The sequence below is a fragment of the Lytechinus pictus genome, chromosome 6, assembly GCF_037042905.1.
Source record: "Lytechinus pictus isolate F3 Inbred chromosome 6, Lp3.0, whole genome shotgun sequence".
Taxonomy (NCBI): domain Eukaryota; kingdom Metazoa; phylum Echinodermata; class Echinoidea; order Temnopleuroida; family Toxopneustidae; genus Lytechinus; species Lytechinus pictus.
Genome location: NC_087250.1, coordinates 903,783 through 930,231, shown reverse-complemented (window position 1 = coordinate 930,231; position 26,449 = coordinate 903,783). Strand labels below are relative to the sequence as shown.

The 26,449-nt window shown below is 37.6% G+C and overlaps 3 protein-coding genes across 5 annotated transcripts; 2 read left to right on the top strand and 1 right to left on the bottom strand.

Annotated features, from left to right (window-relative positions):
* Positions 1-555: 555 nt before the first annotated feature.
* LOC129263615 (molybdate-anion transporter-like) lies at positions 556-6,877 on the bottom strand. 2 transcript variants are annotated; one of them, XR_010293842.1, is made up of 3 exons: positions 6,500-6,877; positions 1,793-5,515; positions 1,124-1,414 (listed from the first exon to the last, which is right to left on the bottom strand). XR_010293842.1 is itself a non-coding variant. In XM_064100642.1 (2 exons), the coding sequence occupies exon 2, from the start codon at positions 5,442-5,444 to the stop codon at positions 4,086-4,088; it is 1,359 nt and encodes a 452-aa protein (XP_063956712.1). In that variant the 5' UTR covers positions 5,445-5,515; positions 6,500-6,865; the 3' UTR covers positions 556-4,085. The 2 variants fall into 2 exon arrangements, 1 of the variants encoding a protein (XP_063956712.1); XM_064100642.1 differs by having other exon boundaries at positions 556-5,515; positions 6,500-6,865.
* Positions 6,878-7,091: 214 nt separating this feature from the next.
* Positions 7,092-20,318, top strand: LOC129263922 (large ribosomal subunit protein eL15-like). Of its 2 annotated transcripts, none has more exons than XM_054901839.2 (5): positions 7,092-7,144; positions 14,745-14,941; positions 15,777-15,997; positions 17,359-17,467; positions 19,918-20,318. In XM_054901839.2, the coding sequence occupies exons 2-5, from the start codon at positions 14,770-14,772 to the stop codon at positions 20,028-20,030; spliced, it is 615 nt and encodes a 204-aa protein (XP_054757814.1). In that variant the 5' UTR covers positions 7,092-7,144; positions 14,745-14,769; the 3' UTR covers positions 20,031-20,318. The 2 variants fall into 2 exon arrangements, with proteins under 2 accessions (XP_054757814.1, XP_063956711.1); XM_064100641.1 differs by lacking the exon at positions 7,092-7,144 and adding an exon at positions 8,208-9,137 and having other exon boundaries at positions 14,307-14,941.
* Positions 20,319-20,819: 501 nt separating this feature from the next.
* LOC135154464 (uncharacterized) lies at positions 20,820-26,027 on the top strand. Its single transcript, XM_064100609.1, has 2 exons — positions 20,820-20,828; positions 24,909-26,027. Exons 1-2 carry the CDS (start codon positions 20,820-20,822, stop codon positions 26,025-26,027), a joined length of 1,128 nt encoding a protein of 375 aa, XP_063956679.1.
* Positions 26,028-26,449: the final 422 nt, after the last annotated feature.

Below are 26,449 nucleotides of genomic sequence, written 5' to 3'. Positions count from 1 at the left end.
CAAATATGGTTATTAGATCAATGTAATTTCAGGTAACTTTTTTTTCAATCATTTTGTAAAAACCAGGGCGAGATATACACAAGTTTCAATGGTTTTTTTTTTCATCTGCAAGAGCAGTGCCCATTTTAGCTTGCATGCAGCTTGAGCGCCGTGATGGGCGAATGCGCCAAGCATTTTATTATGAAATACACTTTTTTAGGGGAAAATACAGTTTTTTGTATCACAGAATACAGTTTTTCATTCCCAGAGGTTGGCAGGTCTGGTCTGATGCATACACTCTCTTCCTTCGTCATTTTAGTTTTCTTTTATCGATGATTCGGTGCAGATGTCTTTGTACACTTAACAACCAGAGCATAATTTGTAGTCTTGTAAGAGAAGAGACAATGACCTTGCCACATCAGACTCGTAATAGCAGCCTCCATCTAGATTAGACTCAGAGAATCTTTACAATAACCCATTAATCAAAATGGAAAATGGAGCTATAGAAATCCAATGTACAGTATTTAGTTAAAAGCTGCTTTGACACAAGAACAAAGTACTATACAAACAAGAATGTGATGTTATTTGTATTTATTCATATCAATCATGTTTAGCAATCATGTTTAGCAATAAAATACATAATATATTTCTGACTAGTATTAAGGTCTAATCTTCATGTGTATATGTAGACCAATTCATGTGGTCTGGTAATTCTGAAGAAGTAAAAGCTTCATGATAATTGACAAGTAAAAATATTCACGGTGTATCTAAAGATCTATAGTATACATGTACATGGAAACTTTATGGCCCGAATTTAAAAAGGTGGGTTTGAAAACCCACGGTTGAATCCATGGTTTATGCAGATTTCCTGTATAAATTACGCTTAATTTAGCGCGTATCAGGCGCGTGAATAAAGAAAGTCCTATGTTGATGTGCGCTTTTGTCACAGTGCGCTAAATAGATGCCTGTTACCATGGTTAGATACGCTATTTTATTCACGAGTCCATTGTTTGAAGAGTGGACTCGTGAATAAAATAGCGTGGATAACCACGCTAACAGGCGTCAATTTGGCGCACTGTGACAAAAGCGCGCATCAGTATTGAAAATTTGTTATTATACGCGGTAAAATAAGCGTAATTTATACAGGAAGCACTGGTAATTCTGAAGAAGTAAAAGCTTCATGATATTTGACAAGTAAAAATATTCATGGAGTATCTACAATATACATGGAATCTTTCTGTTTTATTAATCCAATAATGTGAGATAAATTATTGACCTTGTAGGCCTTTGTAAAAAATTACTTGTTCTGAATGACAGACTTATTTAATCTAAGACTTCAGGTAACAAAGCAATATCCTTTCAAATGAATCCTGTTTACAAGAAAACACTGTCTCAAATGTAAATCACCTTGTAGCCATGGGGGGGGGGGGGGTTCCTCTCCCTTCAATATGTACATGTAGATGAAAATTCTAATTGTAAGTTATGATCTGTCTGACTACATCAAAACATCATCCATCGGGTTTGGTCCATTTTTTGTGAAATAAAATAGTTGATTTGATACATGAACATCTTGTACACTTTGTGACCCTAACCCGATAGAATAACCCAAATATCAAAGCTTACATCAAAATAAAGGCCTTAAGAATATAACTACTATTTCATTAGTATACTTTTCATCATTTGAACAGAAAACCAAGAAGAAAGCATCAGACAAACTTATACGAACAAACCAAAACATAAAAATATATAACTTGCCCAGATTATTAACTTTTTACAGGTACATGTACCCCGGGGGGGGGGGGGGGGGGGGCACTCAAATGATTTTTTGATAGGGGTGTGCCTCACAAAACTCTGAAATGGGGGTCTAAGGAACTGACTATTCTGTGTGGTGTGAAAAACAGGGTCGGCGGAACGGGATCACGGCACTGTAGGTACGTTGCACCATAGCGCTGTGCATGCACTAGCCATGCATGTAGCGCCTACTAGTTGTGTAGGGAGTTGCGAAGCCGTACATGCATCTCTCGCATGCCGTGCTCGCGCTTTGCAAATTTGGCAGGGCTCGGGAACTGAGATGTCTCATAACGGGAGTACGGTATCTAGAGAACTGAAAAGGGTCATCAAAGCGGCATATCCCTGTACCACCAATATTTGTGTACACCACAGAGACCAAATACTTAATCCAGATGATATCTTCTCTTTTTGTAAAAAAAACTAGGGTTAGGGTTAGTTTATCGAGTACAATAAACTAAAAAAGAGCAAATATTCAGTTTATTTTAAGATCATTAGGTCGTTCATATTATACTCCCATTTATTTACACAAATTTTAAAGTTACAAGAATCAGAAGAAACTAGAACCATCACTGATGGTGATTAATACCCCCGCCATTACCATGACAACAGTTTACAACACATGGAAAAAATATGTCTTGCCTAGTATTACCCCAAGAAAAATATGTGAGCTAAATATCATGAGAACTGGTTAAAAACAGATGAAGTAGTTCAAACTGCAAGATTTTGCCTACTTTTTTGACACTATGTTGTTATCATGGCAACATGATTTCTAACACATGGAAAAATATGCTCTGCACCTCGAGATCAATGTGTGAGCCAAATTTCACGAGAATTGTTTGGAAACTGAGGAAGTATATTACTTAATTACCTAATTTTGGGCATATAATATGTTGTTACCATATGAACTTGATTTCTGACACACAAAAAATATGCGTCTCGGACATCTTTACCTTGAAATTCATGCGTCAGCAAAATTTCGTGAGAATTAGTGGAAATTGATGAAGTAATTCAAACCACAAGATTTTCGCCATAATATAAAATATGTAATTACCATGGCAACATGATTTCTGACACACACATTATATACATGTATGTCTTGCACATCTTTACCTCAAGAACAATGTGTGTGCCAAATTTCATGAGATTTGGTTAAAAGTTGAGGAAGTACATGTTATTCGAACTGCTAGATTGTTACTTCATTTTTTGCCATAATATACTGTTACAATGGCAACACAATTTCTGACACATACAAAAAAGTGTCTTGCACATCTTTACCCCAACACCAATATCTGTACCAAGTTTCATGAGAATTGGTTAAAAACTGAGGAAGTAGTTCGATGCGCAAGATTTGCAACAGACGGACCAACCGCCTGCCCAACCGTACACCGATTCTTATATTCCCCTTCAAACTTTGTTTGGCGGGGGTATAATAATGACGGTGATATCTTATTAAGCGCATCAAATATACTCGTGGGACTAGCCCAACAACAGTTCCTTTAGACCTTTAGATATATATATACATAAAAACTGCAAATATACATTGTAAACAAATTTCAAAAATCTATTTTAAATTACTACATGCAAATGGGTACACATAAATATTTCCTTTTATAATTTCATTATTATTTAAGAGCAGGAATGAGGGGGGAGTGTTTCATCAATCTTAAAATGTTGAATTTTCGTACTTCATATCATACTGAAAGGGGAATCCAATCTCATAAAATGTTGCATGGAAAAGGAGGAAAAATAGGAAAAAACAGAATGGTTAAAGATTGAGAAAAAAAAATTGGGATAAAGAAAGTTATGACTGTTTTAAAATTGAGATCCCTAAAACTATGTAACTTTCAAATTGGCAACTGGGTAAGTAAATCACAAGTGTGAATGACAACTATTCAATAGTCATAGGCCATGTACAAAAGGATTTGTGGTTTTCTCTCAAGACCTATTCCCTTGGGGCAGTAATCCAAATATAACTGATGTAGTATAATGCTTTATATTGTAATGAAAAAAATTCATAGTTTTAATTTTTGAAATAAAACTTAACCCCCCCCCCCTCCCCCGACAATATAAGAATTTTATGGAGTATATGGGAGAGCAGTCCTTGCCTTTATCACTATGACATCACCAATGCAGCTGATTTTTACAACTTTTAAAAATTCATGACTTTCTCAAAGTTTGTCCGATTTTGTCCACACTTTCACCCATGTACTTGTCTGAATTTTTTTCTTCTGATAAAAAGAACAGTTTATTTGGGTTCGATTCCCCTTTATTAGTAATAGAAAACACAAAATGGAATAACAAAGTTCAATGCCTCTCTATGCGATATCACTATTTTCACCATCCTCTGTAAGAGTTGAGTCATTCTTTGTAATTGAACCAAACTGCACTCCACAACACAGAGCAACACCTAATAATGCTGAACAGATAATAAAGATATGTCTTGTACCAGCCTTAGTAGGTTCATCATGAAGTACCATGAGACCAATACAAGCTATTAAGTTGAGTGGAACACGGAACCAGTTCATTATTCCAGCTCGATGGGACTCGGGAAGGATCTTGCCTCGAAGGAAACCCATCGCAGGGAAATAAATCCCACAAGCCAGCTCTAGCAGGAGGAAGGCAAAGTAGGACACCGTTGGATGCTCCTGAAGAGGTTTAGTAGAACCTACACAAATAAGAGTTGATACGAGTGCTATAATGATAGCTGCATTGACAAGAACTACAGGAGAATGTCTGAAGCTGGTGAGGATTTGATAGACGGATGATCCAATCATGATACACAACATGAAATTAGAGAAGATAAGACCTAGTGGAAGTTGGTAGGGGTCAAGGACTGGTGTCCAAATAAAAATGAAGATATACATGACACTCTCATAGAGTGATTGCATTGCACCAATCAGCATCATCCGTCGGCTACTCACGATGTGTCGCATTCCTTCACCGCAGGTTTTAGAGCAGTTGACACGTTGCTCGCTGTAATTCTCCTTCCATGAAGTAGCCACGATCAGTCCCGAAGCAACGAGAAGAGGGATGGCTAGAAGAAATGGCGAGACTGGGCCCAAGCCGAACGGCCCAGCGATGATGTTTGCAACGATTCCTGCACCGACAGCAAGAGCTCCATTCCAAACGGTTGCCTTTGAGAAGGTAACAGAGAGCCACTCCTTTGGGAAGTCATGCGTCTCAAGGTGTTCATGCGCATACCATGCCTCAAACGCTGTGAAGAGAAGAGATGTTGACACACCTCCAAGAATCCTACCAATGATAAGAAGTCCATAGCTTCTTGAAAGCTTCATGAAGCATGATACAGAGTACACTATACAGAAGGTTATACACAATCTCTTGCGACCAAATCGATCAGCCAAGGTGCTGGTTAGACTCCCAAAGACTACACTTGCAGCAAATCCACAGACATAAAGCACAGTGATCTGTGACTCCAGGAAACCATAGTAGCTGTAGAGTTTATAAAGATAAGGTCCTTGAAGCCAATCAGCCGCAAGGGCAAGGAAGTATGCCAAGAAATATTTCCTCTGGAATTGCACAAATGTTGGATTGTTACCCGTGCTATGCTGCTGACCGCTCAGCCTCTTAGAAATTAATGTCAGCAGCACACATGCTGTCACAAGACCAGAGAAGGTCCCATACACAATGTAGATCAAACCTGCCACCTGAGGCATGATTATTAACCACTCGCACAGTCAATGGTAGAATGTGTGTTTCAGCATCTGATGATTATCCCGATAACATACTGTGAGAGATGAAAAAAATTGAGAAAACATGTGATGGTATCAGGTATGTATTCACATTGTGATGTTTATGTTGTTTGAAAATTCTAAAATATACAGTATCATAAAAAAAAGAGAAAAACTTTAAAGGACAAGTCGACCCCAACATAAAGTTGATTTGAATAAAAAGAGAATGATCTAACAAGCATATTAACACTGAAAGTTTCATCAATATCACATGTAAAATAAGAAAGTGATGACATTTTAAAAATGTTTTGCATAATTTCACAAAACAGAAAATATTCGCATCCTAGTCGGTATGCAAATGAGGGGACTTATGACATCACTCATGCACTAAAAATTACCCCTTTTCACCGTCTACTTTAAAAATTCACCGTCTAGGCCTACTTTTGTTTTGATAAGGATTTTTGTTGTCAATCACACACAAAACAAATGGGCTTCTGACCTCAGTGAGACAAAATTTTGGGTGAAAGAAATCATGCTTTTGTTGGTGTTGTTTCTTTTGTCCTTTTGCAAAGCAAGTCTCCAATGTGGGAGATTGTCTCCCCTATTGGAGAGAGTCTCCCATATTGGCCGTGCGCCTCTACTGCTAGTTGATTACTCACACACTCGACACTCACACTCACAGGCATTCGTGCTTTCTTAGCAGTCAGGTAAAAAACCTCGGTAATATAGGCCTACTAGTACTAAGACTAGATTGATCTATGATTATGAACACTAGAACAGTATGTAATCAGATTTTTTCTATCTGTATCAACATACTAATTAGTATTTTAATTACTAACTATTCTGAGGTGAATGAACCAGAACTTCGGAAGTCTCAAAGTCAAACTCTCATTCTCAACAATTTTTTTTTTTTTTTTTTTTTTTTGGTGGGGGGAGCATATGGAACTCTTCCCTAATAATGCTAATATTGTAATAAAGAATATATTAAGGTAATGCTTTTTAGTAGAAACGCCGTTTCGTTTTTTTTTTGTCGTACCTACCTGGCATGGCATGGGCTATGCCGGCAGCATGCAGCACCCAGCCAACGAGGCGGCCCCAGCCCCGCCGACAGTCTTGCGATCCTGTCTCTCCGAGGTCCGGTCAAGTCCGGCTGTGCCGTGGTGATTCGAGTCGAGACTCGCCAATCCCGATCCTGGTAAATCGTCTTCCCTAAATTTTACAGCTAAACGCCCAAATTCGTACATCTACGAGAGCAGTATTTATGGAATAATAATACTTAGATGAACTTGGTATTTGATAAAGCTTAAAAGAATTATATCAAGTTTATCAACGTAAATTATGCCACGTAATTCGTAGTATGTTCTTCAAGGGGTATAGGGTACTTAGCTTTGTATGCTATGAAACGTAGTCTAAAATTTGAGACGTTTGTCAAAACACTGGAAAGAGTTTGACTTCCAACCTTGCTTTTTCACTACCTTATATCTATAAATCTTTGATATTTTCAATATATACACTTATCATAATAGAATAATATTTTTATTTGAATTTTATTTAGAAAAATTCATTGAAATCAGACATCTACTTGCAAATGTCACTAGAGTCCTATATATTTAGCGATTTTCATCGAGACTAATTACGCCCTCTTACGGCCTCTTTCGAAACATCAGTAGAGGGGTCTAAAATTGGTGAGAAATGGGAAATGAAATCTGCATAAATTTTCGCAATCCTTCAATGAAAACTGAAGATGTCGATATGATTGTATAATAATAGTACAAGATTATAATAAACTGAATTGTATTTATGTATTTTGTATTTTAAAGCTGAATTACATGACATTATTTGGTAACCCTGTCGGGATTCGGTTCATATCAAGTCTGCCTGTGCTAATGGCTATGTACCGTACGTTACCGCACTACGTGCTCCATCCACTGCATAGTTATGATGTAGATCTCACGTTAGACCCGAGACTGATTGCACAAAATGTGAAAACTAACCTTTTAATGTTCTAATTAAAAAGGAATCCCGACCGTACCTTGAAACTGAGGAGTTTAGCAGGGTAGAACAATTGACGATTAGTCTTGTGTAACTTCATCATGAAATTGGATTCTTTAGGCCTAGAAATAATATTTTTATTTTTAGTTTTACGCCTTCGCTTTGTCAAAATGCTAATTCAATTGCTTTGCCATATTACTGGAATGGAAATTTGAGTGTAAAAATACTAAAATTTAAAAATGAGGGTCCTCTCCGGCTCCGCTGCACATACCCACGGCACTATGCATTATTATACAAATAATGCATGCAGCCGAGTGCGTTAGTGGAAATGCAGAGCACGCGAGGTTTCTTTAGATAGGAGTCGCACTGTGCACGAGACGCTTGCGGCGAGTGCCCATGTGCTCCATCTGAACTTCTGAAGAAACCGAGCTTTCTCTGCATTTACTTTTACGCACGACAGATCAAGTGCATTATTTGTTTTATAAAATAGCAACACAGAAACAATTTTTTAAAAAGTTACAGTACAGTTTTGTTGGACTTTACCGCACTGGTTTGCTCGAGCGTGCAATGTCAATTTTCGTTGCACACCTTTTGCACTACCGTGCAGTGCACAAAAAAAGTTGGATGTCATGTGACGCGTATTGACCAATCGCGATGCTTGAAATAATACAGCTATTTTATAAAATAATATATACTGAGTGCCTCTTCTTGGCAAACAAAAGTTGAAAAAACACATGAAAAATTTTAACAATTTCTAAATGATTTAGGATAAAATTTTTTTAAAATTTGCCATGTGTTTTTTTAACTTTTGTTTGCCAAGAAGAGGCACTCAGTCTCAGACAGTATATAGGCTAGTGCCTAGCATTAATAGTAGTGGGTATGTGCCGCGGAGGGTACCCTCATTTTTACACTCACATTTCCGTTCCAAGGCATAGCATTTTTGTCTTCTTGAGAAAAAGAACAAAGAAAGCCGCTCCAAAGCGTAGCATTTTCTTAGCGAGAAAAAAAGAAGGAAGAAATCCGCTCCAAAGCTTCACATATTTTCTGTTAGGCCTACGCCGTTCCGGTCGCAATTTTGGTGAAAAACTGCCTTTTTGCAATAAGCCCGCTCCAAGGCCCCCGTTTTTTGTCTCGCCCGCGGCACACACCTACTTTTTGGCCAAATGATATTGTAGCCCATTTACATAAGTTTGGGCTCAAAACCCTAAAGAAAATGTGTTTCTTATTGAGCAGCTTAATTGTTGGCAAAATACTCGTTACGTGTAGCACAATGGCATCCTGTTCCTGGCTCCATTGAGATTTTAAAAGCACATCAGTGGTATGAGCCTCCTAGCTAAACATGCCAAGTTAAAAACTTGGTTTTCCTAATCCTATTTTGTTTGCATTGCAAGTGCAGGGTGAAACTGAATGGGCGACTGATTGTACAGTGTTATGGGGGGGGGGGGCTGAAACCTGAACTGATCATGTCATTCGTTTGACAGGAATAATAACCGTCGTTTCTGGAATGTCTGGGGATTTATTTGTTTACAATTTCTGACATTTTACTATCATCCCCATTCACCAACGGTAGTAGTACAGTGCGAGAGCCTGAATGTGTAATAATGTCGCCCAAAATCTGGGCCTATTTTGTTAAGATTTTTTGAAAAGCCTAAAGTTAGAGTGAAGACTATAGTGCCATTTTCTGTTGTAAAAAATTAGAAAATTTTGAAAAAAATATGGTAGAGTCTACACGGAATTTATTTACTTACTACCAGAAGCTTTTTTTTTTTTTTTTTTGCCAAATATCGGACGCATAACATTGAGAGTTGTGCGCCGCGGTCAATTTCGCCAATTTAAATATCGCCTCAAACCCCAAAATAGTGGCTTGATGTGAAAATAACTTATTTCAGCTGCACAAGTGCCGATTTTAATTATTGCTATCAATTATTTTGATATAGAAATTGGTAAATGATGATTATTTACATACCAAATGGACCTCTTTCGGCTCTAAGCATCAGATGTCTTCGCTCAGCTTCGAGCGACTTCATTCTGAAAACGATGCGTTAGTAGACTTGTTAACTGCAAAAAAAGGGGTGAACGCTGCATTTTTTAGTACAAATGTCCCACTTGGCACAAATGTTCCTTGAGTCAAAAGAAAAGGATTCATCCAAAGAGACACGCTGTATCTATGCAAATAAGCAAGTAATTTGCATAAATTTGCATATTATGTCGATATAGTAAAAACAAGTATTTCAGAATATATTTTAAGCAGAACTGCCCTAAAATTGGAAATAAAGACTTAGGGTAAGAAAGGGAAGAAAATTGTCATAAAATAATTGGGATATCCTTGTTTATTATTACCTAATTTACATAAATTATGCAAATTATAATTTAAAACAAAGTATTTTTTCATGAATCCTGAACTGTTTTATAAATAACAGCAATTAATACACAATGTCAACATTCTACATGGAAGAGAATATATTAGCGAAAACATCGATATGCTTCATGACAGTATTAGTGTCTTAATTTGCTTAGAAAGAGGGCAAATATGTCAAAATGTATGACGTGATATTGCGCTAAAACGAGACCAAAACAACCTCTATGTCACAGTCACACTCACGAATCGGACAATAAAGCGATCAATGGTATGTCATTCGAGATAACACAATCTCAACACAATAGCTTCCATCGGCTTCTCGTATCGCTTTTGTTGGTGTGTCTGCCACAACGTAATCTATGGTATATACGGGCAAAATGCATTTCGGTATCGGTAAAACACTATTAATTTTGTTTTATTTGTTTCTAATTTGTTTCTCTTGGAAGATTTACAGGAGACATTGCTTTGCAGGTTACTGCTTTAATGAAGCTCTGGCACATGAATCATGACGAATGTACCCCACCTTAATCCATATTTTAACTTTATTAAAATATATATCTTTTGGAGACCCCGAAGTGGCAAAACTGCATTCCCCGCGGCATTCCCGCTACTTTACAAAACCAGTTTGACTTGTATTATCGACTTGGAAAAGACAGATGTATGAGACATCAGTTAACATGTTTCCAGAAGATAGTTTTTTTTTTTTTTTTAAGCCTACGTCCATGGGAGCCCTCCGAATTTACCCCCATCCCCTTTCTGTATTTCGACACTAAATAAAAAAAAATATCGTGTTTTAAAGCCACCGGCAAGGCAAATTGCGTTTTTGGTATAATAAAGCAACTTTTATATCTATATTTCATATTTATCTATATTAATATTATTATTATCATTAATATTATTATTATTATTATTATTATTGTTATTATTATTATTATTGTTGTTGTTTTGCAGTTTGTAATAATGCTCTAGCACAGTAAAGGCTATAACCCAACAGGAGCATGCCTAGGATACCCTTTCCCCTTTTGGTTTTATGTATTCAAAAATATTTTATTGTCTTTAGAACTCATATCTTGGAATAGATTGAGGTGAAAATACTCTACAATTGACATGTAGAAGAGCTGTGGTACATTGAAGAAAATCCACACGTAAGCTCTAAAATACCCCTTTATTGATTCCACTCTATGTTAAATTTAAATTCGGAAGAAATATACATTTCTACTACACACAGTAAAGCCTCTTTACTCTCTCCTCTTGAAAAAAAACATAGAAGGCATTGTTTTATATCGCATAAAATAAGTTCGTGTACATGACGGTGGCCTGTCGAAGTTGCCCAACCCTTTATTTTGTTTTGACAATATATATTTAGAATATCGTCTAAATGAAGCCCTCATCTGGAAAAGGGCACTTATTAAAGGCAGCATCTACATTATATAGAGGAGACCCTGGTACTTGGAAGCGGGGGCTGAAGCACCCGCAAGATTTTTCTGAAGGGGGGGGGCTGTGCTGCGTGTGTTATTCTCCATAGACAGCACCCCCTGGAATTCCGGCAGATGTGACAAAACGAAAAAAAGAAACGTTACCAAAAAAAAAAACCCTTCATTTTATAGTGCAATCCATTTTGTTTATTTGCTTGTTAAATTTCTTGATGTAAATTTGAAAAGCAAAAAAGTTTCAATATAAAACTTTGGTCCGAAGAAATTTAACAAGCTTCAGCCCCCTCTTCCCAGTGCCAGGGCCTCCTCTATATAATGTAGATGCTGCCTTTAATAAGTGCCCTTTTCCAGATGAGGGCTTCATTTAGACGATATTCTAAATATATATTGTCAAAACAAAATAAAGGGTTGGGCAACTTCGACAGGCCACCGTCATGTACACGAACTTATTTTATGCGATATAAAACAATGCCTTCTATGTTTTTTTTTCAAGAGGAGAGAGTAAAGAGGCTTTACTGTGTGTAGTAGAAATGTATATTTCTTCCGAATTTAAATTTAACATAGAGTGGAATCAATAAAGGGGTATTTTAGAGCTTACGTGTGGATTTTCTTCAATGTACCACAGCTCTTCTACATGTCAATTGTAGAGTATTTTCACCTCAATCTATTCCAAGATATGAGTTCTAAAGACAATAAAATATTTTTGAATACATAAAACCAAAAGGGGAAAGGGTATCCTAGGCATGCTCCTGTTGGGTTATAGCCTTTACTGTGCTAGAGCATTATTACAAACTGCAAAACAACAACAATAATAATAATAATAACAATAATAATAATAATAATAATAATATTAATGATAATAATAATATTAATATAGATAAATATGAAATATAGATATAAAAGTTGCTTTATTATACCAAAAACGCAATTTGCCTTGCCGGTGGCTTTAAAACACGATATTTTTTTTTATTTAGTGTCGAAATACAGAGAGGGGATGGGGTAAATTCGGAGGGCTCCCATGGACGTAGGCTTAAAAAACAAAAAACAAAACTATCTTCTGGAAACATGTTAACTGATGTCTCATACATCTGTCTTTTCTCCTCAATCTATTCCAAGATATAAATACAAACAAAAGTAATCTTTTAAGAGTTCTAAAGACAATAAACTATGTTTGAATACATAAAACCAAAAAGGGAGAGTGTATCCTAGGCATGCTTTTGTTGGGTTATAGCCTTTACTGTGCGAGAGCACTATTACAAATGGCAGAACAATAATAATAATAATAATAACAGTAATAATAATAATAATAATAATATTAATAATAATCATAATAATATCAATAATGATGAATGTAAATATAAAAATATAGATATAAAAGTTGCTTTATTATACCAAAAAACGCAATTTGCCTTGCCGATGGTTTTAAAACACGCTATTTTTTTATTTAAAGTCGAAATACGGAGAGGGGATGGGGTAAATTCGGAGGACTACCGTTGGCGTAGGCTTAAATAAAAAGATAAAACAATTTCTTCAGGAAACATGTTGACTGATGTCTCATACATCTGTCTTTTCCAAGTCGACTATACAAGTCAAACTGGTTTTGTAAAGTGGCGGGAATGCAGGGGGATGCAGTTTTGCCACCTCGGGGTCTCCAAAAAGATATATATTTTAATAAAGTTTAAATATGGATTGAGGTAGGATACATTCGTCATGATTCATGTGCCAGAGTTTCATTAAAGCAGTAACCTGCAAAGCAATGTCTCCTGTAAATTTTCCAAGAGAAACAAATTAGAAACAAATAAAACAAAATTAATCGTGTTTTACCGATACCGAAATGCATTTTGTCCGTATGTATCATAGATTACGGTGTGGCAGACACACCAACAAAAGCGATACGAGAAGCCGATGGAAGCTATTGTGTTGAGATTGTGTTATCTCGAATGACATACCATTGATCGCTTTATTGTCCGATTCGTGAGTGTGACTGTGACATAGAGTTTGTTTTGGTCTCGTTTTAGCGCAATATCACGTCATACATTTTGACATATTTGCCCTCTTTCTAAGCAAATTAAGACACTAATACTGTCATGAAGCATATCGATGTTTTCGCTAATATATTCTCTTTCATGTAGAATGTTGACATTGTGTATTAGTTGCTGTTTTTTAAAAGCAGTTCAGGATTCATGAAAAAATACTCTGTTTTGAATTATAATTTGCTTAATTTATGTAAATTAGGTAATAATAAACAAGAATATCCCAATTATTTTATGACAATTTTCTTCCCTTTCTTACCCTAAGTCTTTATTTCCAATTTTAGGGCAGTTCTGCTTAAAAATATATTCTGAAATACTTGTTTTTACTATATCGACATAATATGCAAATTTATGCAAATTACTTGCTTATTTGCATAGATACAGCGTGTCTCTTTGGATGAATCCTTTTCTTTTGACTCAAGGAACATTTGTGCCAAGTGGGACATTTGTACTCAAAAATGCAGCGTTCAACCTCTTAACAAGTCTACTACGTGTCAACAGCATGCATATCCAATTCAGTCGGCCAATATTATCCGATGTTTGGGAGAATGCCATATGGAAGGGCGCAATGGCCGCCGCGGGTGTTCCCGAAGGTGGCCATTGCAGATTTTTTTGTGATAAATCGAATATGTGCAGTCTCGGTGGCGATATTTCCGGCAAAAATCACTCCCCCCCCCCCCCCCACAAGATTTTGTTCAGTCATCGATCTTTCGGAGTCCATAAGAATCTTTGGAAGTCAAAATCATGGATTTTACCCCTGGATTTAACTCCTGAGATTTTTTTTTTAGCAACAACCGAGACTGCGCAGTTCAATAGCAGTTATGTTCATATATGACATACATGCAAGTCCCCCCCCCCCCCTTTGCGGGTCCTTTTAGTTGTGGGGAGGGAGTTGAAGTCATTTCCGTCCAATATTTGGGCACTTTAACAAACATTGAAGCAAACTTCATTTTGTGAAAAGACATTTAGGGTCTAGAACAAAGGATATTGCAGAAAAGCTTAATGTCAAACTTCAGGCAGATTACTCTAGACTAATTAATGCAAAAAAATTAAATTACCAGGAATCTATAAGATGTACTCCACTATTTCGTTATAAATACACTGCCGATTATAAAACATCGCATTCATCACAAGTTCATGTATAGCCACGGCCGCCGCAGCCAGGGCGTGGGTCTATATCAAGACCGAAGCATTTGGGCCTAAATGAAACTTTCACCCCTGATAAAAGCCCATGTACTCGCCACAGTTTATGTCTCTATGTAATTGTAGCCTAGCTACATAAATGTATGACACGTTATAGAGGTCATCAATATCACAAGTGGTGCAAGATCAATTATAAGAAAGACAATCTTAACCTCAATGCTAAAAAGAATCTCAAAGAAGTTAACACTTGATTTGATTGAAATCTGGTGTAATTTTTGTGTGTGTGTGTCCAAGTGAATTGAAGAATATTGTCTTTCTTTGGCAGGTCCACTCTCTGAACATAATACACCATGGGGGCTTACAAGTATATGCAAGAAGTATGGCGCAAGAAACAGAGTGATGTGATGAGGTTTCTCATCCGTGTAAGGACATGGCAATTTCGTCAGCTCTCTTCTATTCACAGAGCTACCAAACCAATGAGACCTGACAAGGCTCGTAGTATGGGGTACAGAGCTAAACAAGGTCAGTATTGTCAGGGGCTAGGGTTCATTTCTACATTGAAATGCTGGAAAATACAAAAGAAGCCCTAAAATTCATGTGACTGTTATGATAAAGCTTGTCTTATGTTGCTGTGTTCGGCAATAGTTTGTGAATAGCCCCAGAAAATGAAAAATGAACTATCTGCTTTGGGTTCACATAGCTCAAAACCCAAGATGAATGGGCCAAAACGAATTTCAAGATTTTGATATATCGAATAATAAAGAGCTATGAAAATAGTTCTTCTTATGACTGATGATTTACCTGTAGAGGCCCAGTGGCTCTTCTTTTACAGTTTTTATCTTCCTCCTGAATATGATCAAGAGACAAATGTTGAAATACATTATTATGTCTCTGGTAGTGCAGTAAGTTTTTTTTCCATTCCTGAATTAAACTAATCATTTCACTTTCTAAGTTTGCAAAATAATAACCTTATTGAAAATAAAAATTCACAGTTTTTAATTATAATCTGGTATTGTCAATCACTTTAACTAATTTATGTTACTTGGGAATGTGGAATGTTAATTCTTGCCAATTTGAGCACAAGACTGATTCATATTTAAGACCTTAGTCCTATTCCCCCTATGGTGGCCATACGGTCAGTTGAAAACAGCCATTGTAACATTTTTTTTGTACCACTGTCCATATAGGTGGCTGTTTTTTACTCGCTGTACACGCGCCGTTGGAAAATGTGACTGAGGTTTTAGACCTTGGAAAAGTTTTGTACTTTTGAACTGACTTCAAGCGTTATTTCATTCTACAGATCCACTGATAAGATCTACCTTGTTTCAGAAGTTTAATGAATTTCTTTGCCTTGTAGGTTACGTGATCTATCGCATCCGTCTTCGTCGCGGAGGACGAAAGAGGCCTGTGCCAAAGGGCGCCACCTATGGCAAGCCAACCAACCAGGGAGTGAACCAGCTCAAATACCAGAAGTCTCTGCAGTCTACTGCTGAGGAACGTGTTGGTCGTAGATGTGGTGCTCTAAGAGTTCTCAATAGCTACTGGATCTGTGAAGACTCTACCTACAAGTACTTTGAGGTAAGATGTATCTTCATCTGGACCCTCTCGCACATAACCCACTATAAGCATTTATGAGGCACCAATTACATAGTTGCCTATTCGATTCAATATAACCATGGCTTTAGCTCCAGCTGCTAAAGGTGCTAGGTTCTTTAAAGGAATTAATCCTGCTGGGTAACCTATTAACCTCACATGGGTTGAGTTCAGCACGATGTGAACCAAGTTCTTGGCTGAAGGACCATGGCTAGGAACCTGCAACCCACTGACAGTCAAGAGACTACACTGGGCTACGTATCGCAAAAATGGTCAAATTGAATGGTTGCCAAATAAAAAGAACCCCACTGTCTTCATTTGGATTCTGTTGCACCAAAGCCAAGATGATTTAGGGGAAAAATGTGCTGCTTTTAATTAACAAATTATATTGAAGCCATTAAAGATTAACAGGGCTGAAAAACATAACCAAAATCCTTGTTGGATGAACTCAATATTTCTTACTTGATATACTCAAAATGAACCGTCTTAGACTTTACCAATTGTAACTTCTGAGGATGGATAACAGGGTTTTTATTATCAAAGTAGGAAATATTTTTCAAAGCATCGCCTTGTATGTATTCCAAGAAAATTATTTTCAGTAGGGTTATATAAAGCTAGATTTTATTTTTCTGAAATGACCCCTGTAGATGCTTCTCAAAACCCTAACTTACTGAACCTTGTCCCACGCTCCCCCCCCCCCCCAAAAAAAAACGAAATTGACTTCAAAGTGGTGTATCTTAGCATTGCATTCTACTGAACTTATTTCATGATGCAGAGATCATATACTTGCAAATTTCAGTAATGACAGCTGCCCTTATTTTCTTTTTGGTTTATATTATTGACCATAATATGTGGTTTGTACATCGACCCCAACATTTTTGACCATCGTGAATTTATTTGTCTGTTTTTATAGTTTGTATGAAAAGTTTTAATGCCTTGATAAGTGAGTACCTGAAATAATTATGGCTTGAATAGATCATGAAGAGTATGAAGAATGGAGAATAATAGTGGTTGAACATTGAAAAAATGTTAAGTTTGCCCTTTGGCAGCCTTCTTAAGTCCTCATAAACTATGCACATCTGGCCAGGTTGCTTACCCGTAATCATAATGCTATATTATGAGCAGTGTAGACTTGTAATATTGTAATAATTGTTACCTAGCAGGTGAACATTGTCCTTTCAAAACAATTTACTTTCTCTCTACAAATGAAATTGTAGGCTAATTTATTCTGTGTATTCTTGATAGATATCTCAAAATGTATATTTTAAGATAACACACAGTCAATAAGAGACCTGTATAGTTTGCTTCCCCTAAGATGATATTAATTGATTCATTTATTTATACAGGTGATTCTTGTTGATCCAATGCACAAAGCTATCAGACGTAATCCAGACACACAATGGATTACAAAGTCTGTTCACAAGCATCGTGAATGCCGTGGACTTACATCTGCAAGTAAGTTTTTCCTAAGTTCTTTGCACCTTCAAAAGCTAAGTAAAGCCTGGTTATTCAGACAAGCTTTCTAGTAAACAAATTTCTTTCCATTTCCTTTCTTGTCTTCCATGTTCATCATCTCATGATGGATACTGACACATTTCAAATGTTGATATTATTTATCTTGAACTGGCTACATTGACTATCAAGATTTCAAACTTCAATTTGAAATTCCATTATTGGATTGTAATTTGATAATAGATGTACCCTCTATAGTGACAGTGTTTAGATGGAATTCTCCATTTATCACCAAGAGATACCATGGTGAATCTAAAAGAAAACTAGATAACCAAATTTCTTGTTTTTTCTTGATCAAAATTCTAGGAAGAGTGTAAATGAGAATTGTTTGGATGTTTTTTTGTTCAGAATAGCAGTTTCTTTGCTGTGAGCATAGTTTTTTCATAGACTTTGACTTCCCAGTTCTGAAATGTTGCGCAAATCTTCAAAGGATAAAGCATTGGAAGCTTTTCTCTTTACAGATTTATTGCAAAATATTCAGTGGGGAGGGTTCTCGTAAACCTTCACATTCATGGCTCAAATCTTGAGTTCCCATCCAATCAGGGGAATTTATTTCACTTCTTTATCCAGTATAGGAAAATTAAGAGAATTTGATGAAAATGCCTCAAATCAGGGAATAGTCTGGAATTTTGATTGGCCAAAAATTGAAAGTAATGAAACTGATCAAAATTTACAAGGGCACTACACAAATTCCACTCAATAATCTTTACTGAGCACATGTCAGTGATTAAGAGATTGGTTCAATCACAGAGAGGTGATATCCCCTCATATCAGTTGGTTTCAGAACCCAAAGTCACAAAATGGCAAAAGAAAGACCAATAAAAATAAGATGGGATTTAACAAACTTCCCAATTTATTGCACATGTCCTTCACTGGGATGTTTAATGATTGGTACAGGAAATTAACATCAAAAGTATAAATGACTGGATCACACAGCCACACACAGGTCCTGGGGATGTTCTAGTAAGCGGTGGGATAATTTGAACACCGTGTCTGTGTGTATTTCACTCAGCCACACACAGATAACACAGTATTCAGATTACCAAGACACTCCCAGGATCTGTGTGTGGCTGTGTGATCCATTCATTTATAATTTTGATTTCAACTTACTGTAGCTTCTTTGTGATCGAGCCAATCACTGAAAGACATTTGTGATAAAGTGGGAAGTTTGTTTAATCCCATCTCATTTCCAGTGGTCTTTTTTTGTTGCCATTTTGTGACTTTGAGGTGAGGGGCTATAGCCTCTCTGTAATTGAACCAATCTCTTAATCATTGACACGTATTTTAGTAGATTATTGAATCTAGCCTTTGTAAAAATATTTTTCATTTTGACTTTATACAGTGTCCTTGTAAAATTTGATCAGTGTGTTTTGGAACCCAGTTTCGATAGATCCATAGTGTTTTATATTACAAATAGTTCCCTGCAACAACTTAGAAAACAAACTGGAAACGAGTTGAAATAATCATATAATTTTGAGATTTCATCAGGGAATTCTGTGTTCTTAACCCTAAAATGGCCGGGGGGGGGTTGAATCAACCCCCCCCTCAACATTTTCTGCGATCATTCCGCCGCGCAAAATTTTTTTACCGCGCCACTGGCCGAGTTTATACTTTTAAGTCTTGCGCATCTTTTGAGACCAAATTTACGACGCCCGGGTACGCGGTTCTGAAATTACGCAACATTTTGTAAGTGCATGTCAGACCAAAAATTGCTCCAAAACGTGATTTTGTGTACAAAGTCAATGCAAATTGAGTTTTCTCATCTCATTCATAAAGGTATGATTATTTTTACTTTAAACAGCTGAAAGCAATTGATTTTAGCATAATTATGCTTTAAAAAGGTTGTGCAATAAATCTGGTGAAAAAAACAAAGAAAAACAAAAGGTTGAAAAACAAGGAAATACATAAGAAATTCATAAAACAATAAAATACATAAGAAATTGATTTCCAAACCGAAGTTTTTTTCAATTGCCATTGTTAAGAATGCTACAAAGAATATTTTTACCAAAAATCATCATTCTAGGAGCTTTATTTAGTGAATTAGAGCAAAAAGTATGATTTATGCATAAATTAGCATAATTAATTCATATAAAATAAAATCTCTTCATTTTTGAAAATTTTACCATACAGCCTTGTAGATTACATCGCACACTACCAGCGTGCAAATTTTTGCGGCGCTCGCGCGATCGGCGGCCGAGATCTCAGGGGGGGGTTGAATCAACCCCCCCCCGGCCACAGAGCAGCCAAAAAAGCCCGGCCTAGTTAGGGTTAAGATGGTGGGACCCTGTGATATTCATTGAACAACAAGAGTTTCATTTCCCTTTCCTTCTTGTCTAACAACAAACTTTGTCATTGTCTGATTACAATTGTCTTTTTGTGTTTGTTTCACCCAGGCAAGAAGAGTCGTGGTCTTGGCAAAGGTCATCTCTACAAGCAAACATCTGGTGGATCCAGGAAGGCTTCCTGGAAACGAAGAAACCTTCTCCGTCTCAGAAGATATCGTTAGACACCTCATCAATCTTCAAACTCATTTCAAAAGTTATCTGAACTTTGTCTGCACGTCTCTCAATCACACCCTGGATAGCGATTTATTATTAGATCAAGACATCAATGTATCATGCAGATCAAGTTGTTTCCTCACTCACTTCTGTCAATCGGAATTGGAATGACTCGGTTCACGAGAACCCATGGTATAAACAGAGGACTTACCAAAACTGACAATGATAGAACTCTTGGTTTTGATAAGTTCATACTGGTATAAGTACAGCCCCAATAAAATACAGGAATCATGGTATATACTCTTCTTAGTGTCATCATTGTCTGTGTTGATCAAGCCATATACCATAAAACTTGAAGAGGGGCCAGTTTCATAGACTTACAACTTTTGTAACTACCCTGGATCCTTAACTGATTGGCTGCTGAGCCCTCTTACCATTGTAGTTGTATCCCTTTACGAGATCAGCACCAGAGCTGCGAATCGTTACAAAAGTGAAATAAATGTATTATTGGCCTGGTTCCTAATATCTAAAACCAGGTCAATAATACATTTTCTTCAATAGGGCTAATTCATGAGTTGATATCTAAGGCCTCAGAGAACCAATTCCCACCAAGTTTTGGTTGTGGAATTATTTCAACATGCTCTAACAAAATATAGTATCAAAAACGCTGCTGATATGCAAAACGTGAAAATTGATGTCACACTATTATCACATATAATTGCATAGCCATGGAATGATCACACACATATAAAGTCAATGTGTATTGTTTATTGGAAACAGAAGAATGGCTTATGAACATGGTGTGTGTGAGATTGCTTAAAAGTGATTTTTTTTTTTTTTTTTTTCAATCATCACTTTATTCAATATTCAAAATCAAAGGAGCATAAGCCATAGGTGTCTACACAATTTTAAAAGGAAATAAGCCCAGGTCATGAACTAATAAATTACATGCAGGGCAACAGAGATAAATTACAGAGAAAATGAATCACAATATAAAAAACATTTACAAAAAATAAAATATAGAAGATCAAGTTTTGAGTAATAAAAATATGAGAGGTTACGTATTTCAAAGAAGTGTGCCTGATCCCAGAGTATCGAGCATGAGAACGGGGGTGCGAGCGCCAAGCTTCATGGCCCAATTACTGAATGCTAGCGATGAGAACCAAACCAGTTCGACAAAACTTGACCATCAACCATGTCAAAACTTGATCCCCCAGACCAGGTCAAATCACACTTTGTTGATACAAAATCACAAAGACATCTTAAAGGAGAATGAAACCTTTGGAACAAGATAGCTTGTGTGAAAACAGAAAAATCAAAGAAACAGATCAACAAAAGTTTGAGAAAAATGGGACAAATAATGAGAAAGTAGATTTGAATATTGCGATCACTAATGCTATGGAGATCCTCAAATTGGCAATGCGACAAAGATGTGTGATGTCACTTGTGAACAACTCTCCCCATAACTTGAGTATATATTTCACTTAAATTGCCTCTTTTATTACATCTATCAGTAGATCATGTGTTCTTTCCATAGGAGGGCATGTAATAAAGATTTTTAAAGAATGTAAAGAGTTTGTATCACCATAAGAAAAAGCAAAAAGAGACACTTTGAGGGTATTTTATAGTCCATCAAAGGGAAAGGTGTTCACATGTGACATCACACATCCTTGTCGCATTGCCAATGGGAGGATCTCCATAGCATTAGTGATTGCAATATTCAAATGCTCATAACTTTCTTATTATTTGTCAGATTTTTCTCAAACTTTCTTTGTTCTTATTCTTTGATTTTTCTGTTTCGACACAAGCCTACTTATTCCAAAGGTTTCATTCCCTGTTATGAGTATTAGATTAGGCAGGTTATACACCATAGTTGTGTAGGTCAACTGAGATAGCCATGTACCAAGTAAACATAAACCTTGCGCTTATATTTTTAAATTCTGTTCAAATGTGCTGGAAAAACCTACTGGAACATGTTCTTGTGCTAGAAAAGTCAGATCAAATTTCTCTTGTGTGGAACTAGATCTACAATCTTTGTCAAGTTTTTATAAATGATAAACTTGGCATCTAAATGTTGCACGAGAATTTTAATCTAAAAAATTGGATTTTAAATAGTCAATGGTAATCAAAATGGGAGTGAACGTGATTTTGTTTGAAGAAATAACTTGTAATTTAAGTCTTACAAACAGCTTTATGAAAATCGACTTCCAAGCTTTTCTCTCCACTTTCATCTTTGCCCTTTCACTGCTAATGCTCACCTTACAAGTATTGTGGAGTGTTGCAAGGAATTTCATGTCACTTTGGGGTCCCAACATCTGGTGTAAAAATGGTAGGAGCAATAATTGGCAGAGGTAACAAATGACAAATTAAACGTAAAGTATTGAAATTTAATTCCCGGGTACAATTTGAAACAAGATGATGAAATTCATTCACTATGATTGCATTGATCTAGTGATTGCAAATGAGCAACAGCAATTTGCAATTGATTGCAAATATTTTCTTGCAACACCTGGAATTTCTAGCCTTTTATTCTAATAACCATGGTTTGCTTAAATCTGGGTTAACTTAAATCACACTTTTACGGAATGCCAGTTGTCAACTCATTCATCAATTAAATATTCTTATCCCGCTGCAAATAAGTTGTCAAAAAATTGAGGCGTGAATTGGGGGGAATAGCAAAATACGAATCAGAATTAACTGATAACATAATTGCCACGCATATGGAAAAATATATATGTATATGAAGCCCAGCAATCCCTCCCTCATCCTAATCACTTCATTCCTCTACTCCCTCATCCTAATCACCTCATTCCTCTACTCCCTCATCTCGCCCTCATCCTAATCACCTCATTCCTCTACTCCCTCATCTTAATAATAATAATAATAATAATAGCGGTATATTTACCCAGGGTATCCGCTTCAGTTCCGAAAACTGTTCTCCCAGCGGGCCCTGCTATTATTACCTGCTATTAATCACCTTATTCCTCTACTCCCTCATCCTAATCACCTCATTCCTCTACTCCCTCATCTTAATCACCTTATTCCTCTACTCCCTCATCCTAATCACCTCATTCTTCTACTCCCTCCTAATCACCTCATTCCTGTACTCCCTCATCTCGCCCTCACCCTTATCACCTCATTCCTCTACTCCCTCATCCTAATCACCTCATTCCTCTATTCGCTCATCCTAATCACCTCATTCCTCTACTCCCTAATCCTAATCACCTCATTCCTCTACTCCTCCATCCTAATCACCTCATTCCTCCATTCCCTCATCCTAATCACCTCATTCCTCTATTCCCTCATCTTAATCACCTCATTCCTCTACTCCCTAATCCTAATCACCTCATTCCTCTACTCCCTCATCCTAATCACCTCATTCCTCTATTCCCTCATCCTAATCACCTCATTCCTCTAATCCTAATCACCTCATTCCTCTATTCCCTCATCCTAATCACCTCATTCCTCTACTCCCTAATCCTAATCACCTCATTCCTCTACTCCCTAATCCTAATCACCACATTCCTCTACTCCCTCATCCTAATCACCTCATTCCTCTACTCCCTCACCCTGATCAGCTCATTCCTCTACTCCCTCTTCCTAATCACCTCATTCCTCTACTCCCTCATCCTAATCACCTCATTCCTCTACTCCCTCATCCTAATCACCTCATTCCTCTATTCCCTCATCCAAATCACCTCATTCCTCTATTCCCTCATCCTAATCACCTCATTCCTCTATTCCCTCATCCTAATCACCTCATTCCTCTAATCCTAATCACCTCATTCCTCTACTCCCTCATCCTAATCACCTCATTCCTCTATTCCCTCATCCTAATCACCTCATTCCTCTAATCCTAATCACCTCATTCCTCTATTCCCTCATCCTAATCACCTCATTCCTCTAATCCTAATCACCTCATTCCTCTATTCCCTCATCCTAATCACCTCATTCCTCTACTCCCTAATCCTAATCACCTCATTCCTCTACTCCCTAATCCTAATCACCTCATTCCTCTACTCCCTCATCCTAATCACCTCATTCCTGTACTCCCTCACCCTGATCAGCTCATTCCTCTACTCCCTCTTCCTAATCACCTCATTCCTCTACTCCCTCATCCTAATCACCTCATTCCTCTAATCCTAATCACCTCATTCCTCTATTCCCTCATCCTAATCACCTCATTCCTCTACTCCCTAATCCTAATCACCTCATTCCTCTACTCCATCCTAATCACCTCATTCCTCTACTCCCTCATCCTAATCACCTCATTCCTATATTCCCTCATCCTAATCACCACATTCCTCTACTCCCTAATCCTAATCACCTCATTCCTCTTTTCCCTCATCCCAATCACCTCATTCCTCTACTCCCTAATCCTAATCACCTCTTTCCTCTACTCCCTCATAGTCACCCATTCCTCTATTCCCTCATCCTAATCACCACATTCCTCTACTCCCTAATCCTAATCACCTCATTCCTCTATTCCCTCATCCTAATCACCTCATTCCTCTACTCCCTCATCCTAATCACCTCATTCCTCTATTCCTTCATCCTAATCACCTCATTCCTCTAATCCTAATCACCTCATTCCTCTACTCCCTAATCCTAATCACCTCATTCCTCTACTCCCTAAACTTAATCACCCCATTCCTCTATTCCCTCATCCTAATCACCTCATTCCTCTACTCCCTAATCCTAATCAACTCATTCCTCTACTCCCTCATCCTAATCACCTCATTCCTCTATTCCCTCATCCTAATCACCTCATTCCTCTGCTCCCTAATCCTAATCACCTCATTCCTCTACTCCCTCATCCTAATCACCTCATTCCTCTATTCCCTCATCCTAATCACCTCATTCCTCTATTCCCTCACCCTGATCAGCTCATTCCTGTACTCCCTCATCCTAATCACCTCATTCCTCTACTCCCTCATCCTAATTACCTCATTCCTCTACTCCCTCATCCTAAACACCTCATTCCTCTATTCCCTCACCCTGATCGCCTCATTCCTCTATTCCCTCACCCTGATAAGCTCATTCCTGTACTCCCTAATCATAATAACCTCATTCCTCTACTCCCTCATCCTAATCACCTCATTCCTCTACTCCCTACTCCTAATCACCTCATTCCTCTACTCCCTCATCCTAATCACGTCATTCCTCTATTCCCTCATCCTAATCACCTCATTCCTCTACTCCCTCATCCTAATCACCTCATTCCTCTACTCCCTAGTCCTAATCACCTCATTCCTCTATTCCCTCACCTTGATCAGCTCATTCCTGTACTCCCTAATCATAATCACCTCATTCCTCTACTCCCTCATCCTAATCACCTCATTCCTCTACTCATCCTAATCACCTCATTCCTCTACTCCCTAATCCTAATCACCTCATTCCTCTACTCCCTACTCCTAATCACCTCATTCCTCTACTCCCTCATCCTAATCACCTCATTCCTCTATTCCCTCATCCTAATCACCTCATTCCTCTACTCCCTCATCCTAATCACCTCATTCCTCTACTCCCTCATCCTAATCACCTCATTCCTCTACTCCCTCATCCTAATCACCTCATTCCTCTACTCCCTCATCCTAATCACCTCATTCCTCTATTCCCTCACCCTAATCACCTCATTCCTCTATTCCCTCACCCTGATCAGCTCATTTTTGTACTCCCTAATCCTTATCACCTCATTCCTCTATTCCCTCATCCTAATCACCTCATTCCTCTATTCCCTCATCCTAATCACCTCATTCCTCTGCTCCCTAATCCTAATCACCTCATTCCTCTACTCCCTCATCCTAATCACCTCATTCCTCTATTCCCTCATCCTAATCACCTCATTCCTCTGCTCCCTAATCCTAATCACCTCATTCCTCTACTCCCTCATCCTAATCACCTCATTCCTCTACTCCCTCATCCTAATCACCTCATTCCTGTATTCCCTCACCCTGATCAGCTCATTTTTGTACTCCCTCATCCTAATCACCTCATTCCTCTAATCCTAATCACCTCATTCCTCTACTCCCTCATCCTAATCACCTCATTCCTCTACTCCCTAATCCTAATCACCTCATTCCTCTACTCCCTAATCCTAATCACCTCATTCCTCTACTCCGTAATCATAATCACCTCATTCCTCTACTCCCTCATCCTAATCACCTCATTCCTCTACTCCCTCATCCTAATCACCTCATTCCTCTACTCCCTCATCCTAATCACCTCATTCCTCTATTCCCTCATCCTAATCACCTCATTCCTCTACTCCCTAATCCTAATCACCTCATTCCTCTACTCCCTAATCCTAATCACCTCATTCCTCTACTCCCTCATCCTAATCACCTCATTCCCCTATTCCCTAATCCTAATCACCTCATTCCTCTACTCCCTCATCTCGCCCTCATCCTAATCACCTCATTCCTCT

What these genes read in the sequence shown, in the direction of transcription:
- LOC129263922 (XM_054901839.2), top strand. Translation starts at nt 14,770, where the DNA reads ATGGGGGCTTACAAGTATATGCAAGAAGTATGGCGCAAGAAACAGAGT. An exon ending in GGGGTACAGAGCTAAACAAG is followed by an intron (nt 14,942 to 15,776) that starts GTCAGTATTGTC and finishes TTTGCCTTGTAG; the next exon opens with GTTACGTGATCTATCGCATC. An exon ending in CCGTGGACTTACATCTGCAA is followed by an intron (nt 17,468 to 19,917) that starts GTAAGTTTTTCC and finishes TGTTTCACCCAG; the next exon opens with GCAAGAAGAGTCGTGGTCTT.
- LOC129263615 (XM_064100642.1), bottom strand. Translation starts at nt 5,444, where the DNA reads ATGCCTCAGGTGGCAGGTTTGATCTACATTGTGTATGGGACCTTCTCT.